Source organism: Phalacrocorax aristotelis, chromosome Z (assembly GCF_949628215.1).
Source record: "Phalacrocorax aristotelis chromosome Z, bGulAri2.1, whole genome shotgun sequence".
Taxonomy (NCBI): Eukaryota; Metazoa; Chordata; class Aves; order Suliformes; family Phalacrocoracidae; genus Phalacrocorax; species Phalacrocorax aristotelis.
Window position 1 is genome coordinate 51,549,680 of NC_134311.1, and position 14,926 is coordinate 51,564,605.

Below are 14,926 nucleotides of genomic sequence, written 5' to 3' on the forward strand. Positions count from 1 at the left end.
CTGTCTTTGTGCAGCTGTAAGACTTTATTAGTAAAAAAGAGAACAGATACTGAACAGATTTAAGTGTAATCTGGTAAGCCTATAGCTGGATGATCTTGACTAGAGAATGTGTCTTTTCTACTGTCTTTGAAAAAACAACTGCTCATTGATGCCAGTGCCAGGATTTCTAGTAGTCAAATTACTAACTTTGTCATATTACTGTAGCAAGTTCTATTATAGCAATTGGACTGGTTCATATGAATTCATAGTACTAATTCATGTCTCTGACCAGTTCTTGTATTTATTTATTCACTAGATAACTCAAGTTACAAACTTCCACAGGCCACTCCTTTTGCCAGTCCAAGTAATGCAGACATTACTGTTTTTCAGCAATGAACTCTCCTAGTCTTTTTTTTTTTTCACACTTAGCAAATTGAGAGTGTCAAGAAGACTCAGCAAAACCTGAGGAACAAATAACTCTGACTAGACAATGTCTGAAGTAGCTGTGTCCTTCTCCTAATGCAGGTCCCCGTCTCCTTTTGCAGTGACTGTAAACTACAGAGCTGTGGTGCTGACATACTTTGGATTACATTTGCGCATCTAGTATTATCAATACTGAGACACATTTGAGTCTATAAAAGATGGTCATTGTAGAATTTGTAAAGCTTTCCCATTGCTATAAATGAAAACTATAGGCAGTAGCTATCACTGCAGACAGCTCCTTACATTTCAAAGGAAGCTTGCCAAAGACTGACCACCTGTACTTTCATATGGAGGCTGTAGATTGAGTGAGTTTAGAGATGCACTTCCTTAAAAATAGTCACAGTTAGAAGACAGTAGCTACCACATTACAATGAGAAACCCTGATGTGCTGCTTGCTTCTATTTATGCATTTTTATTTCAATAAAAAGCAGCTATACTTGGTTTTTTGTCAGCCTACATAAGTTTCAGTTATGGAGAACAGGGGGGAATCTCCTTATGATTTGACACATATTCTCACACCATCCAATTTTAGCCCCTTAGAAACTTCAGAAATAACTTTTAGTATGTCACAGGTTGCTTGATCAACGTGGCTTTATTGCTAGTGGTAGCAACTACCCTTACTACCATTGTACCTAACATTGTTAGAAAAAAACCCTGAAGTTATTAGTTTCCCATAATAACTAATTCTTTTTTAAGAAGGAGGCAGTGTTTACTTATCCTCTCTGGAGTATCTGTCAAACTTAACAACAAAAAAATTTACTACTGAACCTGGTTATCTCTAATTTGTTTCTGGGACAGAGCTGCTGCTTGCTCCTTTAGCCTCAGTCTGTCTGTAAAAGAACTGCTGGAGAACACAAGGCACGTGAAAAGCTAATGCTGTCACTAGATCCTACTTTCGCTACTGCATTTGTACTAATACTCACTCTGGTATATACTGCAGAATCGAACTTTTCCCTAACTCTACTGTAGCCAAAGCTGAAAATTACTAGATCTCAGCACAGCTTTTTCCTGAATTACCCACTGCAGGTATACTGTGTTCATCAAACTACTGAAATCTAGCTTCCTCCTAGATACTACATAAAATCAAAACAATAAAGGACTGAGAGTGTGTGCTGATACCATTATTTCAGATATGAGCTGTATTTACTGGAGCCTTACAACTGCAGTATGCATTTTTATAGATAGAGTTGTTGTAATAGCAAGTTAGAAAAGCACAGTAGAATTTTGGATTGCAGAGATTCTGTGGAAGGCCTTGTCTAGAAATAGTATTTGGATTTCCTGCTCCTCAAACAGGAAGCTTTTAATGACTTTTCACTTTAATTGTTTGAGTTGGCAATGTCAGAAGCCCACTTTAGTTCAGTAGCATGTGAAACACCTTTCAAACCCTGCATGACCCCGTACACTATATGAACTGTGACAAAGCTTTTTATTTAAACTGAAGTCTTAGCCTAACCCTTGTACATCAAGTTCCCTCCATCCCCTCCATCAAATACTTCTCCCCATAATAAGACTTTGTTTACAAAAAATCTGAAGTTAGCCTTATGAACAAGAAGAGAATCAGACTCCCAAGAAATCGTATAACTCAGCACTCATATGTAGACAAGCATTGCTTACATTTTAGGATAAAACCAAGTTATGTTTAATGAAAGCACAATGTAACATTTAAATCCCCTTAGTAGAGGTAGAAAGCCAGTGTTCTACTCCATTCAGATCTGAAATACTGATACCAGATACTGATTTATTGCTATTAGTGATAACCAGATTTGAGAGCTTATAATGTCAGCAAGGTAGCATGAATACAGTTAATTTTCAATATTCATAGAGTGAAACTTGTCCACATCTGTAGTAAGACAATAGCAGATTCTACCAAGAATCTACTGCTTCTTGTAAACATTGTATTTGTGCAGATTTTTTTTTCATACTTTAATTTCTAAAGTCATGAAAGGCAAGGTTAGTAGCAGAAAACACATCCAGTTTCACATTCGGCAATATGAGAACCCTGCTCTTCAAGGACATCCAAAAACCTAGCAGCACATTTTCAAACAATATTACAAGTTTTTCTGAATTAGTCACGCTTCAAAATCCCTTACCCCTAAAACCAACCAACCAACAACAACAACAAAAATCTGACACTAAAAATAAAGTGCAGTACCCAGAAAAATAAGTGTCAAGAAAATAGCCATGTTTGTTTCTTTGGAGGAAAAAAAAAAGTTAAAAAAAAAAGAGTACTTGGCCTCAGTCTTAAGAGTACTATACTGTGTCCATCATTTTGGATTCTTCTTCATCTCTCTGTATCACCGAGTTTAAACTGCAAACATCTGTGTTTATGGAACCTTGTAGATCACCTGTGTTCTGCAACACATGAAAAATTGACAGCTTAGTTCTCCATAACTGTGTATATGGATGGAGAGAGAAACAGAGATTTCAGCTTAAGGTGGACTCTTTGTGCCTCACCTTAAGATGAAACAAATTTGCAACAGTAAGGAAATAAGCTCTGAAAAATTCATCAACCAATATCATCTCACTGTGTCAGAATTTAAAAAATTTGCTGGAATAGCTTGTATTTGGCCTCAATATTTCTAGCACTTGACTGTGCATTTACTTAAAATTCAAATTATTTCAAATAAGTAGTTTCAGTTGTGACTCCTTCCCTAATACCTAATTTTTGACAATCTTTTACTGAAACAAAAGACCAAAGTACTCTTCAGTTTCCTTTTAGCACAACAGGAGACTTTTTTAGGCTTGACCTACCTGAAGGATCCCATGAGTAGCATTAGTCATTTTACACTGAAAGTTCATTTCACTACTCGTGGTAAAAACTCTGAATATAATTCTAGCATCTGATCAGTTTTATGATGCAGTGTTTATTTTAAGCATGAAAATGTAAGGGCACTGAACTAACATATGCTTTTGACCTTATGCTGATGCTTTCTGAATTCCAGCAAGTAAAAAGAAAGCAAGTGTATGCCTTGCATACTGATAAAATGTTATATCCTGAGCACTAGCAGTTCTGGGAATAATCCTCGTTATATTTCAGAAAGGTACAGCTTATCAAGGCAGGACCTAATCCTACTTTAGTTAAACTGATTTCTATAAGTAATAAACATACCTGTGAAAAAGATGTCAGGTCTCCTATAAGACCAGGGTTGACACTGAGGTCATGCAGTAACATAGTTTGAAAGCCATGTGATTGTGACCAGATTCTCACTCTTGCCTTGAATGCCTCAAGTTCATTTTTAAAAGCCTCAAAATAGCCTTCTCCTGTCTGCAAAGAGAAAAACGAAATATTTGCACTTCAGCCAGATCTCCTTTTGAGTTGTAAGCATTCTCAGTGCTGAAAAAAACCATGCAGTAATGCATGTTATTCCCCAAAGGGTATAACAACTGTGAATATCTCAAGAATAGTATTAGTCAATTTAAAATGAAATTTCAGGTAAATTTCTTTTTAAGACAATCCGTAGTATTTATAAGTAGACACAAAGTTGATTTATCTAAGGACACGTAAAAATAAATCTTAATTTTAGCCTTTTCTTTATTCCAACTGTGAAGCCAGTACCCTTAGAAGAACAGGTGCTTGTTGAAGCACTCTTGTCAAATGTAAAGCACAAGCTGTCTTGCACCTGAACTGCACTCCTTTAGGCAATACTGAGATCCATCAGAGTCTTGAATAACTGAATACAGTCTACAGCAAACCACAGTTTCTGCCTTCCCACATTTCTCCTGCATAGCTCTGGACTGCCCTATTTCAGTAATGAGAAAGGGACACTATTTTGGGCCCCACTGTGAACTGCAAAGGAAATGGGAAGTTGTGACAATGCATAGGTACCCTGTGAAAACACAGGTGTAATTAGCTAAAATTAGTCCTTAAACTGGTCTATGTTCGCTGTTATTTAGATATTACTAGTATATAACACCCCTGTTGTCCCCCTGCTGAGGCTTGCCTTCCTTCTGGGATAAGCAAAATCCACTAAACTTTCGTTTTTGGAATTGGAATTACACCAAAATGTTCTGTCTAGAAAAGAATTGCTAACAAAACACTTTCCCATAAGCCTAAGTCAGTCAAGAAAATATTTAGCCTCTTATGGTTAGGAAGAAACCTTCTCTAAAACACTGGTCCCTTGTACAGCATCAAGAGTTTCTCCCATCATTACCCAAGTTGACTTACTTTGGCTTTTTGGAAAAAGAGACGAAAACAGCCTCTTGGATCCACATTGCAGCTTCTGGCAATTTCTATAATAAACTGCATTACAACTGCTTGGTGTGCTACTTGCTCCATCAGAGCTCTTTTCTGAAAAAAAGTTATTATTTAAAGATATTTCCTGTGATTATATTTCTAAAATTCAGCATAATTTCCTTTTGTTCTAGTTCCTAAACAGATGAGAACTGATGCTCAAGGAAGCAAGGGGACTGATAATTAGCTATAACTAGACACATATGTGACAATGCACTACAGAGTTTTTCTTCAATAAAGTAGAGAGGATGTTGGAAAAACCAGTTAAACAGCCAATCAAGTTCGTAAGCTTTTCTATAGTTCAAGTGGGAAACTGTATGCTTTCAAACAATTTAAACATCATCTTCATACCTGTTCAGCTTCTAGATGAAAACACCACAGCATGAGATATCTAGATGTTTCTTCACATACAAGGTATGGGTGATCAGACAGAAATCTTTGACTATCGTCCCATCTGCTCAGCATACCTAGTAAGAGAAACATAGTGGAGATAGTCTAAATGGATGAATGATATAATGCAGCAAGGAAGTTACTTGCATTGATACCCCAGGACACACACCACCTTTGCAATTCACTAAGCTCAGAATGGCAGCATGCAGCTAAATTTGGGGAGTTTGTTTATACACCTAACGAATGCTGAAAGAGCATTACCAGAAGGTATAATGAGACTTTGAAGACACTAAAAGTACATTTTAACTGTCACAATTTCCCGTATTTTAACACATCTCTAGCATGGTTGGTAAGTTATTTTTAATTAGTTCTCACACTAACAAAGTGGTATAGTTATCTCTTAATTACATCATCAAATAGTTTAAGAACTCTATGGATAGAGGTTTATATTCAGTGATTCTGACAAACACAAATCCACTAAATGTTTGCAAATAAGAATGCACAGAAAAGAAAGTGTAAACTGTCAAAAATGAAAGTGCTTTGAACACCATTTGCTAGGTTTTTAGGAAATTTTAGTTTAATTACAGGAACAGCTTCATCTCAAAAAGCAAAGCCACATTAGTATTGGAAAGTTAACTAGAAGATTGAATTGTGACAGCATGAAGCTACCTTCATGTAGAGAGCTAAGTTTAAAAATCACAACTCAATACGCACCACTTCTTAAAATTGTACTTCATGTATGACTGACAGTCAAGTCATTGCTGGCAACAGGTACCACATGCACAGCTTACCCATATATCAGCATATAATTATAACTGAGCTAAAGATAAATCAGTGGTAATGACCTAAGCCACTCTTAATTCTAGCAAACAAATGCCTGAAAACAATGGTTAATGTTTCTTTTGGCTGGTTTCAAGGCAGCTATTCTGCATAAGTTCTTTATTGCTTGGAAGCCAGAGCACGATCCAGAAACAGGACTCATGCAATATGGCTAGAGAAGTCCACCCTGTCCCTTGGCAGCAGCTAGCACAGACAAGAGACTTGAAAGAGCATTGTTGTACTGTCCCTTTTTACAATGGACTTACATATTCTGAATTACAATAATGACATGGCTTTGAACTTAGGAGGTAAGAAAAAAATCTATGACCTTCTGTAATAAGGTTGTTTCTGTAGCAGCTTAATCTGAATGTAGACAGCGAAGTAATCTTTCCCAACTCTTATCTAGGAAGCTGGCAAGAAAGCCTCTTTTTCTGCTGAAATGCACAGAGGGGAGATGTCATCTGATTCTGCTATCATTACACTTAGCAAGTAAGGCATTTGAGAGAACCTGTGCCTGTCGCTGGTATTTGCAGACTCTGACAGTGTTGGGCCTCAGCTTGGTACTTGCAAGGATTGCTAAGGCTAACAGGGCTAGAAACCCTTTCTTTAAAATGGTTGAAGATCCTTAGAAGCCAAATAGCTTAGTAAAAATGAGTTTGTACAAAGAACTGCATTTTGCCAGCTCAGTCCATGGTTATTCTGGAATTCCAAATATGGCTATGCAATACCATAGCCTGAAAAGAGCTGGTAACTAAGAATGCAAAGCACTTCAGAGAGCCATCAAAATTTCAGATTACAAGGTCCGTTTTGTGCTTAACTGGGTTCGACAATTTTGACAGAGCTGAAGTGACCCCTAGTGGATAATTATATATAATCTTAAGAAACGCACAATTTCATGCACACATACTCTCAGTAGGCATTTACAGCCATTTCCCTTTAATTAGCCATTACCCTTGTAGCTTAATGGCCACCAGAAAAAACATTTATTAAAAGGAGACAGCTATGGAAAATCCCATGCCCTTTCATACACGTGACACATAGTTCCATTAATGTCCCCGCCTTTTCCCACTGACACCAGAAAAAGTCTCTAGAACTTCAGTTGTCAGAGCTTAAGCTCATTTAATTTATTTTTTTTTTAAACTACGTTCTTGTCAGTCACAGGGGCTAATGACCTTCTACAGTTTACACCTTATTTTGCTTTGAACTTACTATCTGTCCTAATAAAATAACTGCTGAACAGTCTGTTAGCCAGGTCTTTCATTTGTTAGCATTCATTCTGTACAATAAGGAGCAAACCTACACAGATCCTGTAGAAATTGGAACTGCAAAGTATTGGAAAAAGCACACTCACCAAAGTGTCTAATCTTTTGTTCATGTTTTTGCATAAGTGGTTCAGACACATCTTCATCTTCTATTTCTTTTCTTTTTTGATTAATAAAACTCTGAGGAAAAGAAAAATTTTACTATCACAGAAACTCCATACATACCTTTTTGTGATATATAGAAGTATTGTATTTTAATGTTACTATTTAACGGGCTATGTTATAATTTTAGAGTCATGTCATATACTTGAGAAGGTTTTATTTAGGAAAGTGCATTACCTAATGATAGAGTTTAAAAATCTCATTATAGTCTACTGACCAAAGAACTCTGAGAAACTTCTGTTCTCAGGTAGGAACTCACTGATATGTCAACAATAAGAATCAAGTATGGTGCAGCCTGGATGCAGCTAAATCAGTGAAATTAGGGGACCCTCTAGCTGTTCATATTAAATTGTGAAATCAAAGCTGAGATTCTACTACAAAAAAAAGTTTGTGGTAAAAATAGTCTGTATTACAGTAGTCATTATTAGAGGCAGGCAAACAGTTTCACTTTTTAAGAATTTAGCACAGTGGAAGAAGCTCACTCTTCATGTGAAGAAACTTATCGTTCAATGCATTTGGCATTGCCTGCACTACACAGAATCATACAGTGGTTTGGATTGGAAGGGACATTTAAACATCATGTAGTTCCACCCCTCCCTGCCACGGGCAGGGACATCTTTCACTAGATAGGTTGCTCAGAGCCCTATCCAACCTGACCTGTATTGTTGACAGGGGTAGGCCATCCACAACTTCTCTGGACAACCTGGTCCAGTGTTTCACCACCCTCATAATAAAAGAATTCTTCCTTACACCCAACCTAAACCTACCCTCTTGCAGTTGAAAACCATTACCCCTTGCCCTGTCACGACAGACCATTGTAAAAAAAATCTCACTCCATCTTTTTTGTAAGACCCCTTTAAAGTATTGAAAGGCCAAAGTAGGGTCAACAAGGTCTCCCTGGAGCCTTCTCCCCCAGGCTGAACAACCCCAACTCCCTCAGCCTTTCCTCATAGGAAAGGTGTTCCATTCCTCTGATCATTTTTGTCGCCCTCCTCTGGACCCAGTCCAACATGTCCATCTCTGAGGACCCCAGAGCTGGACATAGCATTCCAGGGGGTCTCACCAGAGCAGAGGGGCAGAATCACCTCCCTTGACCTGCTGGCCATGCTTCTTTTGGTGCGGCCCAGGATATGGTCGGACTTCTGGGTTACAAGCACACATTGTTGGCTCATATCTAATACCTACATGACCCACGCAAGTTAGATCTGCACTTCTGGTAAAGAAATGTCATCCAGATACACAGTATGAGTGCAGCTTGCTCCCTTTCATGAGGCAAAGCAAGAACCCCCCTCACCCACCATTTAACACATACTGTGGTTTTGTGCTGTACTGGGCACAGATGACACTCAAGACTAGTAAAAAGTGGAATGAAAAAAGAGGCTAACGCTTGTTTTCATGCTAAATGATATGGGTCATACCTTATTAAAAACCTCCTTACTAACAGGATCTATGTTCCATAGATTCTGCCTTTCTCTCTGGTTTAGTGCTTCTTCTTTTCTTCTCCACTCTTCCTCTCTCCGTCTCAACTCTGCAGCCTCAGTCTTTGCTTGAGCAGATTCCTGATCGCGGGATTCTGAATTATGCAGTGCTAAGCTATTAAGTTTTTGCTGGGCTTCTGCAAGGTTCCATGTGCATTCTACAGAGTGCTTCACAAACTCTCTCTCATTTTGGCAGGCTAATTCAATCCCCTGGCTGTATGTCTGTGAGGAAAATCAGACATGCTATTTACAGAGGGAAAATTTACAGTTTACAGTTTGTACAGGAGCAGCCAAGCCTTAATCCCAAAGATAATGCACATGGAAGGCACCTTAGATATGCAGCATTATAATCACGGGAGCAATAAAGCATGGTATTGTACAGCTAGATGTTTTTTAGAAAGATTTCTAATTCAAGCCCTCTTAACTTTGTGAAGTGCATTTGCAAAATCATGGATCATCTACTGCTATCAGTAATAGTCTCCAGACAGTAAAAATACTTTGGACGTAGCTGAAACTCCACTGGCTATCTTTGGGTTGCAATGCTAGCGACAGCCAAGTGTGAGAATACTCTGAATATATACTTCTGAGAAGAAAGTATCATTTTTGTGACGTCAGATAACAGTAAAGTAACTGCTGCTGCCTGCATTCCAATATGGATTAGGACCCAACAGATGGCCAACATCTTCCCTTGAACTGACAGTGAAAGTGGAATTTAAGCTATGAAGTGACTGAGGCCCAGCACAAGCATATGCTCCTTTTGGCCATATCTACTGAGGCCACCATTCACAGTTGGGAGAGGAACGTGACCTCCTAAGCAAGAGCTTTTGTATTACTTCCAGGTGCGTGCTGGGAATTCACACTCAGTAACTTAAGAAATTTTCCTCTAAAGCATATGCCATGCCACCCCACCATGAGCAGAGGCAAAACATCCATGTGCATTAGTTCCTCAGCCTTCCAGTGCCATATTGTAAAATTTGTGGTGCTGATAACCTCTGGCACGAAGGACAACACAAGTTCTGAAAGACAATTTGAAGGAGACTTCAGTGCAGGCAGCTCAAAGTTCTCATGCCAACTTTGTTTGGGAATTGCAGCTTTTTTTTTAACAGCAAGATGAAAATTTTGAGTGTCTGGGAAACTAATGTAATGGCAGTTTCTTGCAAGGGTACAACGAATTCCTGACAACGTCAGAGTAAAATAAAACACCAACTTGCCCTAGCTAACGGGGAAGCATGGCCCTTTCACGTCTGCTTTTCAGCCATACGGGTGCCGGGATAACTTCAACCCCACGCCTTGCACACCACTTGTCAAAGGGAGGACTGTCACCCGCGGGTGGTAGCAAAGGCCAGCGCCCCCCCACCCCGCAATACCGGCCCCTCCCGCTGTGCTCCCGCGCGGCGGAGCGGTCCCGGCGGGGGCGGGGACTCCTGCACACGACCGCCCCTACGCGTACAGGGCTCCCCGGTCCCCCACCTCCCGCCGCGGCCCGCTCCCCGCGGAGCAGGGTCGGCCTGCGGCCGCGGGCAGCCCAGCCGCCCGCACCACCGCTCCGCTCCGCACGGCTCGGCCGGGCCGCGCCACCGGGGCGGGAAGCGGCGCGGGGCGGCAGGGGGTGGGGAGCACGGGTGTACCTGCACTTCCGGCAGGCGCTGAGGAGAGGCGGCAGCCTGGCGCCGCTCCTCGTCCTCCTCCGACGGAGGGCCGCCATCCCCGCGGCGCGGCAACCACAGCGCCATCCCACCGCCGCCGAACCCCTGCCGCCGCCGCCCGCCGCGCCTATAGACCTCACCGGAAGTGAGGCAGCGCGGCACTTCCGGCAACCTCAGCGGGCCGTCGGGCGGGGCCTGCGCCGGGCGGGGGCGGGCCGGGCCGGGCCGTGGTGGGTCGGGCCGGGCCGTGGTGGGTCGGGCCTGCCGCTGCCCCGCCGCGGCCCTACAGCACCCCCCGGGGGTCCTTCAGCGGCTGTGGCGCTGGCCGCCTGCCTGGAGGCCACCGCAGGACGCTGACGAATTATGCGTGTGTGTGTATATATATATACACATATATTTATTTTTAAAAAAGATGACGCGCCAGCGGATGCCTGTGCGAAGCTGTGAGGGGGCGGGGCGGGGCCGCGCGCTGCGGGCGTTGGAGGGGGAGGGGCGCCGCGGTCGTCAAGCCAGCGCGCCTCGGGCCGGGCTGTCCCGCTCAGGGGGTTGCCGCTGAAGGTGGTCGTGGAGCTGGAGGTCCAGGCGGTGGGAGCGGAGCGGGAGAGCGGCGGGCAGTGCACTCCTCACTGCTGCTAAGCCGCGACCCCGAGCAGCCGCACCGCACCGCTGCGCGCAGGCGAGCAGCCGTGAACCTGAATATATATATGTATGCGCGTGTGGATATACATCTACTGCGTTTTGAGTATTTGTGTATGTACACCCGTGAGCGCGCCGTTAGTTCCAAGAGTTGCGAGCGACCTCTTCGGTGTTTAACAGCCTGGTCCTCGTCTGGGAGCGGAAGATAACGTGAAACGAGGCCGTACATTTGCAGCGGTAACACCCCCGTAAGGAACGAAACGTGCCCTCCTTTGTGGCCGTAGTTTCTCTCCCATGGGTTATTTACTTCTTCCCCCAAACAGGAGGTGCTGAGTGGTTCTTTGGGGTTGCAGGTGTAAAGTCTGCTAGAAAGAAAAAGGTTATATTAAATGTGGCGTTTTTCTTGCTGTGTGATTGATTAATGAGGGGGATTACTGCTTTTGTGTGAATGGGTAATTCAGATATGTTGCTTGTCACAGGTCTTCTTTTCGCTTTTTTACTTATTCATAAAGGAGTATTTGCTTTTGGGTATCAAATGTTTCTGTTGTGTGTAATCACAGAATCACAGAATGGAAGGGGTTGGAAGGGACCTCTGGAGATAACCTTGTCCAACCCCCCTGCTTGAGCAGGCACACCCAGAGCAGGGGACACAGGAGTGCATCCAGGCGCGTTTTGAACACCTCCAGCGAAGGAGACTCCACAGCCTCCCTGGGCAGCCTGTTCTACTGCTCTGTCACCCGCACAGTAAAGAAGTTTTTTCTCATGTTTAGCTGGAACTTCCTGGGTTCAACCTTGTGCCCGTTGCCCCTTGTCCTGTCATTGGGCACCACTGAACAGAGTCCAGTCCCATCCTCCTGACGCCCACCCTTAGATATTTATAAGCCTTGATGAGATCCCCCCTCAGTCTTCTCTTCTCCAGGCTGAGCAAGCCCAAGTCTCTCAGCCTTTCCTCATAAGGGAGATGCTCCACCCCCCTGATCATCTTGGTAGCTCTCCGCTGGACTTGCTCAAGCAGTTCCACATCCTTCTTAAACTGGGGGGGCCCAAAACTGGACACAGCACTGCAAATGTGGTCTCAGTAGGGCAGAGTAGAGGGGGAGGATAATCTCTCTCGACCTGCTGGCCACAATCCTTTTAATTCAGCCCAGGATATTGTTGGGCTTCTTGGCCACAAGGGCACGGTGCTGGCTCAGGGTCAGCTTGCTGCCCACCAGCACTCCCAGGTCCTTCTCAACAGAGTCCCTTTGCAGCAGGTCAGCCCCCAGCCTGTACTGGTGCATGGGGTTGTTCCTCCCCAGGTGCAGGACCTTGCACTTGCTCTTACTGAATTTCATCAGGTTCCCCTCAGCCCAGCTCTCCAGCCTGTCCAGGTCTCATTGGATGGCAGCACAGTTTTCTGGTGTATCAGCCACTTGTCCCAGCTTAGTACCACCTGCAAACTTGCTGAAGTTACACTCTATCCCATCATCCAGGTCATTGATGAATGTGTTGAACAGGACTGGACCCAGCACAGACCCCTGGGGAACACCGCTAGTGACAGACCTCCATCCAGACTCTGCTCCATTGATCACGACCCTCTGAGTTCTGTTGTTGAGCCAGTTCTCTCTCCACCTCACTGTCCACTCAACCAGCCCACACATCTTGAGCTTGCCTGTGAGGATGCCATGGGAGACAGTGTCGAATGCCTTACTGAAGCTGAGATAGACGACATCCACTGCTCTCCATTTGTTGGCCCAGTGAGTCACGCCATCATAGAAGGCTATCAGGTTGGTCAAGCATGATCTTCCCTTGATGAATCCATATTGACTGTTTCTGATAATCTTTTTGTCCTCTACATGCCTGGAGGCGACCTCCAGGATGAACTGCTCTATCACCTTTCCAGGGATGGAGGTGAGGCCTATAGTTTCCCAGGTCCTCTTCCTTGCCCTCTTTGAAGATTGGAGTGGTATTTGCTTTCCTCCAGTCCCCCGGGAACCTCTCCTGTCCTCCACGACCTTTCAAAGATGATGGAGAGTGGCTCAGCAAGAACATCCACCAGCTCCTTCAGCACTCATGGGTACAACCCATCGAGGCCCATGCATTTGCGAGGATCCAGTTTGCCTAAATGATCTCTAAGCCCATTCTCCTCAATGAAGGGGAAGTCCTTCTTTCTCCAGACTTTTTCTCTCACCTCTGGGGGCTGGGGTGCCTGAGGGCCAGTCTTTGCAGTAAAGACTGAAGAAAAGAAGGCATTCAATAACTCCACCTTCTCTGCATCCTGCATCACCAGGGCCTCTACCTTGTTCAGCAGTGGAACCACTGTATCACCAGTCTTCTTTTACTGCTGATGTATTGGAAGAAGCCCTTCTTATCTTTGCCATCCCTCACCAGATTTAGTTCCAAGCGGGCCTTGGCCTTCCTCGACGCATCTCTGCATACCCTGACAACATTCCTATATTCTTCTCAAGCGGCCAGTCCCTTTTTCCATGTACTGTGAGCCTCCTTCTTCCATTTGAGTTTCACGAGAAGCTCTTTGCTTATCCATGCAGCTCTCCTGGCTCTTCTGTTTGACTTCTTCCTCCTAGGGATGCACTGATCTTGAGCTTGGAGGAAGTGGTCCTTGAATACTGTCCAGCTCTCTTGGAGCCCCCTGCCTTCTAGAGCCCTAGCCCATGGGATTCCTCCTAGCAGGTCTTTGAAGAGGTCAAAGTTGGCCCTCTCAAAGACCAAGGTTTTAATCTGACTTGTTGCCCTGCTTCTACCATGCAGTATCTGGAACTTGACCGTCTCATGGTCACTGCAGCCAAGACTAACGCCAACTCTCACATCCTCAACCAGCCCTTCCTTGTTTGTTAGTATAAGGTTTAGCAGCACATCTCGCCTCATTGGCTCCTCACCACTTGCATCAAAAAGTTGTCCTTGATGCTCTAAGATTTCTTCAAGATGCTTGATTTCATTAAGATTTTATGGTCTGGAGGTTTGACAGCAGTGGTTATGAGAGGTGATCTCTCACATGGACAGTTCTTACCCAATCTCAGTAACGGCAACAGTGTATATGAGGGTAATTGGATTTATTCTGTCTCAGATATGATTGTTCTGGAATCAAGATGATACATCCGTTCTAATACAGCCATCACTGATTCAGGATTTTTGTCATTACAGCAGACATGCAATGTAAATGTAGATCCAAATAAATGACAGACAGATGGTTTTGCTGCCATTGTACACGCCGCATGAACACCTGGAACTAGTGAGACAGGAGTCCTCAGTGTGTTTTTCCTGTACTCTTCTGTATGCTCATTGGTTCATGTTCTGGTGAATGGTTGTGTTTGCAAATTTTTTAAAAAATGTTGTAGGACAGGATGGCTATGTATTAACAAGCAAAACCATGCCGAAGCCATTGCAAAACAGGAATAGATGAAGTTTAGAGGAACTGTATCTTTCTTATCTATTTCTTCCAGACTCTTCTCCATTCTTTTTCAAACCATTCTCTCTACCTGTTTCTTTAAAATTCTTAGCATCTGGCCCACAAGAGGCCTTTCCTTGAGGAACACGATTACTTTCCCTTTCCCCTCCACAGTGGTTATTAATGACACAAGACAGAGCTTGTGAGAACAAGTGAGAGCTACATAGTTAATACACCTGAAAGCTACGAAGTATAATTTTCATTAAGGCCTTCAGGGTATCTCAAGGTGGACACAGCTCTGAACACATGACTCTTCAGTCCCTCTGCAATAAAAGCCCATGGCCACGTTCTGACCAGAAGTGCTATAACCCATTTCTATAGAAGAATGGTTTCTTGTACATTTACCTCATCATAAGAGGAGCTTCAAAGTAATTATTATGAAGTAGATGTTGTCA

At 43.3% G+C, this 14,926-nt stretch overlaps 1 protein-coding gene across 2 annotated transcripts; it reads right to left on the reverse strand.

The window, feature by feature from the left end:
• Positions 1–1,871: 1,871 nt before the first annotated feature.
• CDC37L1 (cell division cycle 37 like 1, HSP90 cochaperone) lies at positions 1,872–10,609 on the reverse strand. Of its 2 annotated transcripts, XM_075078423.1 has the most exons (7): positions 10,433–10,609; positions 8,745–9,026; positions 7,254–7,344; positions 5,045–5,160; positions 4,628–4,750; positions 3,572–3,727; positions 1,872–2,814 (listed from the first exon to the last, which is right to left on the reverse strand). In XM_075078423.1, exons 1-7 carry the CDS (start codon positions 10,535–10,537, stop codon positions 2,713–2,715), a joined length of 975 nt encoding a protein of 324 aa, XP_074934524.1. In that variant the 5' UTR covers positions 10,538–10,609; the 3' UTR covers positions 1,872–2,712. The 2 variants fall into 2 exon arrangements, with proteins under 2 accessions (XP_074934524.1, XP_074934525.1); XM_075078424.1 differs by lacking the exon at positions 4,628–4,750.
• Positions 10,610–14,926: the final 4,317 nt, after the last annotated feature.

Excerpts from the sequence above, each read along its gene's own strand:
- CDC37L1 (XM_075078423.1), bottom strand. The coding sequence starts at position 10,537 with ATGGCGCTGTGGTTGCCGCGCCGCGGGGATGGCGGCCCTCCGTCGGAG. Across the intron at positions 4,751-5,044 it reads TTCATCTAGAAGCTGAACAG|AAAAGAGCTCTGATGGAGCA; the intron begins GTATGAAGATGA and ends ACTTTTTTTCAG. Across the intron at positions 3,728-4,627 it reads TCTTTTTCCAAAAAGCCAAA|ACAGGAGAAGGCTATTTTGA; the intron begins GTAAGTCAACTT and ends TTCTCTTTGCAG.